Source organism: Ochotona princeps, chromosome 9 (assembly GCF_030435755.1).
Source record: "Ochotona princeps isolate mOchPri1 chromosome 9, mOchPri1.hap1, whole genome shotgun sequence".
NCBI lineage: Eukaryota > Metazoa > Chordata > Mammalia > Lagomorpha > Ochotonidae > Ochotona > Ochotona princeps.
The window spans coordinates 17612369-17624003 of record NC_080840.1 but is presented as its reverse complement, the minus strand read 5'-3'; the positions used below and the strand labels follow the sequence as shown (position 1 = coordinate 17624003).

The window sequence follows — 11635 nt, the reverse complement described above, 5'->3', positions numbered from 1 at the left end:
CATACTTTGGAAACATGGCCAATGCTGTTTGCCTTCCCATTAGCCATGCTTCTGCTTTTTCTCCCTCTCCAGGATTCCCTAAACAACAGCTCCCATTTCAAAGCACATCAAAATGCTGACTACTGAAAACCACCATCAGAAACATCCAACTGAATGGACTGAGGTAAGGGCCTGAGAATCTGTTTGGTTTGGGTTTTTCATTTACATGACGGTTGATTTTGATGCACAGCCAGGTGGAGCATCACTAGCCAGGGGACCCACAAAGCCAAGCAGTTTGAAGAGTATTTGAATACCCTCATCAAGAATGCTGAGTTAACAGTCCCCATTTCCAGCTAAGCTGTAAGTACTGCCCAGTCTTGTTAACCTCAACGAAAGTAGAATTACTAGAGGCTGTGCAAATGTGTCGCAGCACTTCCAAACCACTCAGAAAGCTTTAAGTGGCCTGGAGTGATTTCATCAACTGGGGCATTGCAGGGACAGACCCTGTCCTTTCACAAGCTGCCTTAGATTTCCTTCATCCAGGAAAGATAGATGATGTAGAGGCAATTTGTTTCTTTTTAGAGTCTACAGTTACATCATGAGACCGTATACTTTTTCATATAAAATGTCTTTCCAAAGCAGTAATCCTCAAAGGAGCTGTGCACAGTTTCCCCAGGGGTGGCAACAAAGCTGAAGTACAAAGGAAGAAAAAATGTGCTAAACTTTTTTAGCAGCATCGCCTTTGAAGCAGTAAACCTGCTCTCTCCTTCTCGTGAGGGATGACAAGTGTTTCACAGCAGCCCCGCATAAACAGCAACTGCCAGGTGAGAGCGTTGACTTTGCTCAAAGGGCAGCCAAGGCAAGCAAGCACCTTCTGCATTCTTCCCTTACCCGTTGTGGTCTGACGATGGCTAGGGCCAAACCTCGCCGTCAAGTACCCAAAGGCTCTTGGGCGTTGAGATGTGTTGCTGTGCACTTGGCAAGACACAGCAGGTGTTTCAAGGCTTTTTTTTTTTTTTCTTGTATCATACTTACTGCATTTTCCTTGCATTGTGCTTTACTTCTTAAAAAAAAAAAAACTGGGTAATAGGGACCTAGAGACTGTGAATCTTGGAATGATGAGCTTCAAAAGAGCTTTGCCATTTGGTCAATTCAAGCCTCCACTGTGACACGGATTCTCTCCCCTGCCCTCGTGCGCCCTCACTTTTTCCCTTTCTCCCTTCTTTCCTGCATCCCTCCCTCCCAACACATTCAATGAGTGCCCTAAACGGTGACAAACTTGCATGTGTTTCTCTTATGACTAAGCCTCTGGGCCTCTCGCCAATCCACTGCAGATGGCCCCAAACTTCAGACATCCCATCAAAAGAGCCCCACGTTTGCAGCCCCGGTTGGAACGGCCAGGGTGGAGGAAACTCTTGGGGATTGGCGGCCTCTTGGTCCTGGGGGAAGGTGAAGCAACTTCCAGGAGGAAACGGGCGTTTCCTTCCCACGCGCTTTCGAGCGAGCCCTGGGTCTTGGCCTCCGGCTCCACCCAGCCCCTCCCGACGCTCTGGGAAAAGCCAGTCGCCACACACAGGCACACGCAGGCCCGGCGCCGCGCCCTAAGGAGAGCAGCCGTAGAGCCAATTGCTATGACAACCCCAGGGCTCCTACCACGCCCCACCCGCGGGGCCTCCCTCCTCCGCGCTCTGCAGCCAACCGGCTTGCCCGCGTCCCGGGAGCGCGCTATAAAACCTGCGCAGCGGTTAGAGGAAGGCGTGCAGCGCATCTGCAGCCCGAAAGCCTGGTTTGGGAAAAGAGGCAGGCAAAAGCATGAGAATGCCGAGTGCGCAGAACCTTAGCCTCTATCTGCAAAAGCAGTGCCTTTGGCTGGCCTTCCTGCTCCTCCATTTCTTGGGACAGGTGAGTGGCCCACTCTTAAGATGCCCGTCAAACTTTGATCTCCTGAGCTCCCGCTGCTTGATCTCTGGGCTCGCAGCTCCTGAGAGAGTTTTTTGTTTTCTCTCCTCTCTGCCCCAGGTGGCTGCGGCTCAGCGATGCCCGTCTCCGTGCCCACACCAGTGTCCTTCCACACCTCCAACCTGCGCCCCTGGGGTGCGCGCGGTGCTTGACGGCTGCTCCTGCTGCCTTGTGTGCGCCCGTCAACGCGGTGAGAGCTGCTCGGAGCTGCAACCCTGCGACCAGAGCAGTGGCCTCTACTGTGACCGCAGCGCAGACCCCAGCAACCAGACTGGCATCTGCATGGGTAATCCTGCCCCCTCCGCCTTTTGCCCTTTTTGTTCGCACTCCTTGAGGCCGTCCCTACCATTCTCTCCCCCTTCCTCCTCTTCTCAGAGGATGGTAAGATAATAACAGTAAGAAGGATGCACTGAGTGACACTTAGGGAGCCCTTTACTGAGTGCCAGGCATGGTCTGAAGGCGCTGGAGACTGGGAGCTCCAGAAACCCCCAAGGAGACCTGTCCCGTGGAGGTGAAACTGATCACGTGCGTCCCTGGAGACACGGGATGAAATGCTAAGTTAAGGGCCAGTGAAATCATTTCCTTTGGACAGTTCCAGGAAAGCGCCTGGGGGTGATAGACTCCCTGGCTCCCAGTTGGGCCAAGTGCAGTCCAGCAGGTTTGTTTTCACACCTGCAATTGTCCTGTTTGAGCCAAAGCAGCCCTTCGTCTGCTGGGAAGACTCTGCAACCCCTCTTAGGCTAGAATAAAAATGCAAGCAATCAGTCAAACGGTTTCATAAAGTGTAATCAATCAAGGATCAATATTGCACACAGTAAAACCGGGTAGTTGGTGGCCTCCCCTGCGTCTCTGGAAACAGCTTTTTGTTATATTTTTGTCTAAAGGATGGATGATTTATTGTACTTCCATGCCAATACCCCCTTCCCAATTTGACCAGTTGACCTACTTGGAAAATACCATGTGCACTTTTTCTCTTTGTAAGCCTCAGCTGCTGGAATCGGGGAAACTAAGGCGATTGTTGCAGCTTGACATTATCACCAGGTGCCTCAGCACAGTGCCTTGAGGGTGTCACTTCACAGTTGTTCTTTCTGTTTTATCTTATTAAAGAAATAGTTTGGGGGCACAGAGGGAAATCTCAAACTATGGCGGAGAGTACTTAAGAGGCACAAACCAGATTGTTTATATTGACAATTTCTCGGGCTTAGAATATTTCTACCGTCTGTCCTCATCCATAAAAAAACGACAGGGCTTAGCAATTTTCTTTTTTTTGTTCTGGGAGTCCTCGATGAGGAGGTGGCAGGAGAGAGGCATAAGGAGCCAGATCACCTGAACTAAATAAGGAATGACTCAGGGTTTGGGATTTGTCCACCAATCTTACACAGCTTTTCCAATGTATTCTTCCCTCTCTACCTCTCTTCTCCAACATTGCAGTGCTAGAAGGAGACAACTGTGTATTCGATGGAGTCATTTACCGCAGCGGAGAGAAGTTTCAGCCAAACTGCCAATACCTCTGCACCTGCAGAGATGGGCAGATTGGTTGTGTACCCCGCTGTCAGCTCGATGTCCTACTGCCACATCCTGACTGCCCAGCTCCAAGGAAAGTTGCAGTGCCTGGAGAGTGCTGTGAAAAGTGGACGTGTGATCCAGGTGAAAAGAGAGCATTGGGAGGCATTACCCTTCCAGGTGAGACACTCCAAATTCCTGGGGAATGGAGAAACTGGGGCAGCAAAGGAGAAACAGGGGCAGGAAGCCTGGATTTGAAATGACCAACTGGCCATTCAGTTGTGGATTCCACATGGCCCACTGAGATCAAGCATATCATGACTGCACATTAACAATGTTACTGAGTATAGACCCAATTTCTTCTAAAGAAACCCTATTGAATTTGGTCACTCTTTTGGCATACTTCTGTTTTATGGATGACTACTGCTTGTAGTTTAGTTTGTCCATCACAGTTGATCCTTTAACTGTAAAACTAACGGTAGAATTTTTTTTTCTTTTCTGGATTGTGTACATGACTTCTGATGTCTGAGAACAGTCTCCTTAAAACAGCATTACTCATGCCTGCAAAGGTGTCACAGCGAAATGCCATATTTCCAAATGCTTTAGAAAGGTCATGTAATTCTTCTAGACTTTGATTTTGTGTATCATTTATAAGTTAGTTTTTGGAGGGGAAATTCAACAATAGGATTTATTTTAGAAATCAGTAACCAACCAGACTATTTACATTGGCAGTGCCAGAGTTTTACAATATTTCTGATGTCAGAAATTGTCAGCCAAATTTTAAAGATAGGAATACTGCCATGTGGAAGAGAAAGACTTGCCCCAGACCATGCATAGGAAGTGTTGAGACAAGATTTTTCTGCAAACTACAAATGTCTATATTGCATAACCCGAACAGCCAGTTCTATCTCCAGAAAGCAGCATTTCTTTCAATACTATTTTAATGTGGCTGATCTTATTTCCTCATCACAATTAAAATTTTATATTGACTCATTTTAGACATAGAATCACATGTTGAAAACACTACAGTTTATGAAATGGCTGTTTATGCCATACTTTTCTACATTCTTAAATTTACTAAACTTTTTAAGGCAAGTTCCCATATGATTTGTAAGGTCAAGTTGGACAGACAATCGACAAGGCTTGCAATGTACTAGTTATTATTTAACCTGTTAGGGATTTATAAAGAAGGAAATTCAGTTCTGTCACCTGGAAGCACCACTGTTTATTAGCTACAGAACTGAATGAGACCAATTTCAGAGAGACACTCATACAGAGAGAGCCCCTATGAATGGATTATTCCCCAAGTGTGCACACAGGCCAGGGCTGCAACCAAGGACTGGAAATGTAGGTCCAGCCTCCCAAATGGATGGCAGGAAGCCAGTTACCTGAGCCATCACCTGCAGCTCTTTATACAATCCCACAATCTTTGTACAGCCTACAGACCCGAAGCTACTCTGGGAATTGAAGTTCCTGATTCAAGCGTCAACTGCATTGAACAGACCACCGAGTGGAGTGCATGTTCCAAGACATGTGGCATGGGTTTTTCCACCCGGGTCACCAACCGGAATCGTCAGTGTGAGATGGTGAAGCAGACTCGGCTCTGCATGGTGCGACCCTGTGAGCAAGAGCTGGACCAACCAACGGATAAGGTAGAGCCTGGAGGAAGCCTGCCATCACCAAGGCTGGGCCTCAGACAGCCACAGCAATGCTAGTTGTTAGCTTAAGGAAGAGTGAACTCCAGAGAAAAGGCAGAGAGATTTCAGAAGCCAGCAACTCACAGCAGATCTACAAGAGATGTGTGAAAAGCTGGGCAACCATTATACTTTCCAAAAACTAAGAACAATCTAGAAGGCTCCATTTCTAGAGAAAATTGTGTACCCAGTTGCCAAACACAGCTACTTCTCAAGAGGTCAGTTCTGACTCAGTTTCCTTCCCCCTTCAGCTTCAATCTCTGTGAAGCAAGAAGGGCTGCTTTACTTTTCAATCCCCAACACTCCACTTAGTACAAAGCATGTGTATGATAAATAATTTTTATAATTTTTGAGGAGTAGATGAATGAACAATTGGGAATTCTTATCAGTATTTTTAAAAGTCTGTTGGAAATAGCACACATGCTGACACAAGGCAATATGGGCCAAATGAAACAGCATTTTTCATTTTGGTTTTTTTTTTTTTCTGGAATTGTATCAACTCTGTTAATACTGAGTGTCAGGCACACAGGTTGGCAGCCCTGATTAGCTCCTGATGACATCACAGGCCTTTTTACCAGAGCCCTGTGTCAGAAAAGTACAACACCCAAATCCAGTGATTTTATGGACCCTTTAAAACCCAACAATTCAAGATTTACTTATCTCTGCACTGGGACAATGTCATCTAATGCTTAAGGGAACAATTCTGCAGCCAGATAGTTTGACTTCAAATCCTGTTTTTCGACATGAAGGAGCTGTGTTATCTTGGGCAATTTTCTTAATCTCTTGACCTCAATTCCTTCCTCCATGTAATGGGACCATTGAAAGTAGTCACCTCAAAATGTTCATAAGCCTTAAATAAAATGAATTTTCAAAGAATATTAAGCAATAAGTTCTCTGTTAACATTAGGTACCATCACTTAAACTTTATATATATTGATTTTTAAAAATCCTTTAGTTGTATTAGTTGCATGACTACTTAGCTATATGACTTTTTGAGGTCTATCACAACTTCATATTTTTTTCTACCAGCTTAAAAGGAACATATACAAAAGCCATTTCTCTAAGATATGCACTTCCCTATACTTACAAAATACACATGCTGCACAGTAATGCAAGTTTAGCCACATAAACAGTCTCACACATGTGGGTGGATACTGCTAGTCTGTGCCCATTTTTGAGTTTGGTTAAACATCAACTACCAAAAAAAAAAATGGAGAAATCAAAATCCCCTAAACATCTCCAGCAACTCCGCAACTTTTATTAAATAAGATTGTTCTATGCATGCCTCTAATATACATGCCTTTTTCTATTGCTGCTATTCTCAAAATTTATAAATTTTTCTGATAACTTGAATTCTATTTAATATTGGGACATACTATATTTAGGACCCCTATTTGGTGGGAGTTGTTTTTGTTTTAAAGATTTATTTATTTTTACTGGAAATTCAGATATACAGAGAGAAATATCTTCCATGTGCTGATTCACTCCCCAAGTGGCCACAACAGCTGGAGCTGAGCTGATCCAAAGCCAGGAAACAGGAGCTTCTTCCAGGATTCCCTCATGGGTTCAGAGTCCCAAGGTCTTGGGCCATCCTCTACTGCTTTCCCAGGCCACAAGCAGAGAGCTGGATGGGAAGTGGAGCAGCCGGGATACAAACCAGCCCCCATATGGGATCCTAGCACCTGCGTAGGATCCCAGTACATGCAAGGCAAGGACTTTATCCACTAGACTACCATACCAGGCCCTAGATCCCTTAATTAAGACTTATTTTATTTAGTTGAAAAGGCAAAGTTACAGAGAGAGGAGAGGAAAGATATGCATAATAATAGAGATGCGTTTATGTCCAAGAGATTCTTAAATCTGAGAAAATGGCTCACATTGTGAGATCACCAGAAGCATATTGAGAAACCCAAACTGATGGGCCCACATCATACATACTGAGCCCAATGGAGGCCCAACAATGTGTGTTTCAACAGATCCACTAGATGATTTTGATGCCTGTCAAGTTTCAAGAGCCCCCAGTTTAGCAGAGTTTCAAATTTCATCAGCCCATGAGCTGTGGGTCATGCCCAGAAAGGTAAGGAGTAGAAAATTGTCACAGATTAGTAAATGAAGAAATTTAAACAGGAAATAAAAGTTATTTTTTAATTATCAATACTAGAGTTCCCAGTAAGCATTGCTAGTGGCATATTGGCATATTGATTAAATTGGCATTTACCTTGTCTTCAAGAAAAACAACCTCACATCCCACTGTCTTAGCATTTCCTCAGTTCATCTTACTACGGAAAGAATGGGCTTTGCATCGACAAATTCAAATAGGATCTATTTTCTGAGTGTTTAACCACATTTTTACCTAACAGCTTATAAGTATACTTTGGTTATGGAGTTCTTTTTGGTGTTGTTAAGGTCAACTGATTAATTGTCAGAAAAGTGTTTGACTAGATTTGCATTAGTGCCAAATTTATTTCCTTTGTGACACCGAAGAATGCATCTTGTTAAAAAGGAAGCCAAAGCCTGTTACAGATAGTTTAAAAATACATTTCATTATCAAACATACTCTTTCTTGAAGCTCATCACCTCAAGGTCAAAAGATAAATAATGTGTGTGATTAGGTGTAGAATTTGCATTCCAGGAAAAGAAATAATGAACACAGAAAGAAATAAGCAGTTATCTAAAAAGCGAAAGAATTCCCTTAAACCCTTAGTTATTGTTATCATTAGGCAGAAATTTGCCCATAAGACCATTTTAAGCTACAAGAAATTCTGGGAATCAAATACTCTTTAACTGACTAGATTGGCCAATCAAATTTATATTCTCTAAGCAAATAAGAATGATAATGGATATTGGGCAGGCAACTAACAAGTTATTCTTTGCCACTAAAATGATCCATTCTGTGTATCACTCCTTTTCTTCTTCTTCTTTTTTTTTTTTTTTTAGAAAGGAAAAAGGTGTCTTCGCACCAGGAAATCACTCACAGCCATGCACCTGCAGTTCAAGAACTGCACCAGTCTACACACCTACAAGCCCAGATTCTGTGGGGTCTGCAGTGATGGACGATGCTGCACGCCTCACAACACCAAAACCATTCAGGTGGAGTTCCAGTGTTCCCAAGGGCAGATCAAGAGGCCCGTGATGGTCATTGGGACCTGTACCTGTCACACCAACTGTCCTCAGAACAATGAGGCTGTCCTCCAGGTTCAGGAGCCTGAGACTAGCAGAGAAGAAATGTAACACATCCCTGAAGAAGCACAGTCACAGAAGCAAATTGTAGCTACTGCATCGTCACCAAGAAATGAATATAAGAAAAATGATGACTCATCATTATTTCATCTTTGACTCCTAGGTATTTTTCTGTGACCATATGAGTAATTTATAGCTTCTTTTTTTAAGCAGATATTCCAACTATAAGCTTGGAATCAAACTAAGCTCAGGAGATGGCTTAGGGATGACTTAATTTCCTATGGTGTTTATTACAAATGCAGTTTTTCTAAATTTAGGAAGTAAGATAAGTGCTTTACTTTGTAGACTGGACCACATTGCACTCACCTTAATTTGTTGTGCACTAGTGTAATTCCAAGAAAACATCCCTGTAATGAATGACATGGAGAAACTTGAGTCATAACAAATCTACATAGAAATATTTCACCATTTATTGGGGTTTGACTTACGAGTTCTTTATCGGGCTCCCTTCTTAGGGTAAGACAACTCTGAACTTCCAAGTCCAAGATCCAAGGGAGCACATAACTCTTCAACAGGAACTCCAGAGGCAATTTGTTTCCTGTTTAGTTGTATACTAAGAAACATGCTGTATTTACAATAATGAAATGTTTGTAAGAGTGGATTGGTATCAAACTTGCTCCACTTCAGGCTAACTGACTCCTTTCCAATAGAAAGAAGCAGAACAGAAAACTCCCAATACTGCAATGACTGGGCCCTCATGGGCCTCAGACATCTGGATGCTGGAGTCCGCTGAGGCTCACTAGTGTTTAACTCAGCAGAAGCAAGAATAGAGGAGCAGGGACCGTGTCATCAGTAAATAAATTGAGCAGACTAAGATGAATAAGTCAAGGCCTAAAGCAATGATTACAACCTCAAATGTTTTTCAAATGTACATTAGTACAATTTTAATAAAGAACAAAATCAACAGGACTGTGGTATGATAGGCTACAAATTTATGAGAGTTTAGAATTATTATGGACATGTCCCAAAGTTATCCACAAGCAAGATATGTGCATATACATAAATGAATCTAATTGGCCAGGTTAAAAAATACGTTGTGGAATTCAAGGTAGATATTCTTCTAATGTCACCAAGAGGATTTCCACTTTTTAAAAGTATTTATAAAAATGTAAATTATACAATATGTAAAATATTCTTTTTAATTTCTCTACTTGTCAGACATGACTAAATAAACATGTTAACAGTGTGTCACTCTGGTATTTTACATTTACAGGTTTAACATATTGTTTAGAAAAAACAAAAAAATTTAAATTTAAATTTATGGATTAGGGGCAAGTGTTTGGTACAGTGCATGTCACCTGAGACACCTGCAGCCTGTGTTGGAGAGCCTGGTTTGAATCCCAGCTTACTCAGCTTCTACTCCAGCTGCCTGTATACTTTGATAGCAGCAGCTGATATTCAAACCCTTGGATTTCTACCACCAACATGAATGACCCACATGGAGTTCCAGGGTCCCAACTCTGCCCTAGCCAGCCCTGACTATTGCAGGCATTTGAGGAGTGAACCTGCAGATGGATAATCTATCTTTCTCTCTCTCTTCTCCTATCCTCCTCCTCTCAAAATAATTTTTATATTTATATTGTATTTATGAATTCAATAGAGTGTCAGTAAATAATATCTAATGGTAGCTAAATGGGATGATCTTACAGTTTCTTATCAGAAAGGAAACAGAATACAGCTCGAAGTTAAATGATCCCCACTGCCAAGGCTCCAAATGTGCTCCACACTGTTTACCCAGTCGTCTGAAGCCCTGATGTGTTTTTTCTGGCTAACTCACCAGACATCTCTCTATATTCAAATCTGAAGTTTGACTGTGTGACCAAGCAGAACTCATTTCCCTGACTTCTTTAGATAATAGATGGACTTTCCATTCTCCCAGATATTCATCTTAAACAATTAGAATTTGGTTAATCACTCTTTGCTTTTGTCAACTGTTCCAGAAAGGCATATAGTGAGTTCTCCCTATCCGTAAGTTCTTTGTCTGTGGATTTAGCCAATAATGGATTGAAAATATTAGGGGGGAAGATGCTATGTTATTGCTCAGATATTTGTACTGAATGTGTACAAATGTCCTATTATTATTCCCTAAAGCTTAGAGCAGAGCAATCCTTACATAGCACCTACATTGTACTAAGGCGTAGGAATAAACCGTAAATGGTTTTAGAAAATATATGTGTGATATACCTTACAAGGTGGGACACAGAGATTAGTTGCTCCTCACTGGGGTATTGAAGATTTCTCTGCACACCCCTCCTAAAACTGTTCTGTACCTCAACTGTTGACATATGCCTTGTTAGAGTTATAAGCCAGTTTAGACTATCCTAAAATCTGCCAAGTTTAGCAAAATTATGCTTCAACACTATAAACTGCTAAATACTAAAATGAAAACAGACATGAGACAGCTGAATAGCACCCTATAGCCATTTTAAGGTATATAGCAGCCAGTTCTGTATATAAATTAAAATTGAAATGTCAATGAAGTAGTCACAGGACATGGTTAAGAACTTGCATATTGGGCCCGGCGGCGTGGCCTAGTGGCTAAGGTCCTCGCCTTGAATGCGCCAGGATCCCATATGGTTGCTGGTTCTAATCCCGGCAGCTCCACTTCCTCTCTATCTCTCCTCCTCTCTGTATATCTGACTTTGTAATAAAATAAATAAATAAATAAAAATAAAATCTTAAAAAAAAGAACTTGCATATTGATTACTCAATACCATGTCAATTAATTCCATAATGTTGTAAATTGTTGTTGATGTTGTGTTGGGGCTTTTAATTGATTGGGATGATATTCTGCCAGCTCTGCCTTCAGACCAGAGATAGTCTCCCCAAGAAACCATTGAATTTATCTGGACAATAAGATGCTGAACTGTATGCTTAATATATGTTCACAAAGAAAGAATCTTGACTGAATTTGAACTGTAATACTGCAACAAGGTGGAGGAATCCAACATGGGATGAAGGCATTTGGAGGGGTTGGGGGAATCCCAGAGCCTAGGAAACTGTGTCACATAATGCAATGTAACTAATTAAAAAAAAAAAGATGAAAACAAAACAACAGCAACAAAAAAGAAAATATGAGTGGGGCAGGTATTTTGCTATCAGTTGAGATGCCACTTGGGTTGTGTGAATCTCATAAAGGAATACCTGGGTTAAAATTCCAGGACCATCCTTCAATTCCAGCTTCCTGCTCATGTACCCCGGGAGGTGGCAAATGATGGCTCTAGGAGTTGGGTCCATGCTACCAATGTGGGAAACCGGAA

At 42.4% G+C, this 11635-nt stretch overlaps 1 protein-coding gene across 1 annotated transcript; it reads left to right on the top strand.

Annotated features, from left to right (window-relative positions):
* Positions 1 to 1694: 1694 nt before the first annotated feature.
* On the top strand, positions 1695 to 9561 carry CCN3 (cellular communication network factor 3). Its single transcript, XM_004580701.4, has 5 exons — positions 1695 to 1881; positions 1999 to 2224; positions 3370 to 3621; positions 4879 to 5093; positions 8073 to 9561. Exons 1-5 carry the CDS (start codon positions 1792 to 1794, stop codon positions 8364 to 8366), a joined length of 1077 nt encoding a protein of 358 aa, XP_004580758.2. The 5' UTR covers positions 1695 to 1791; the 3' UTR covers positions 8367 to 9561.
* The last annotated feature ends 2074 nt before the right edge of the window (positions 9562 to 11635 follow it).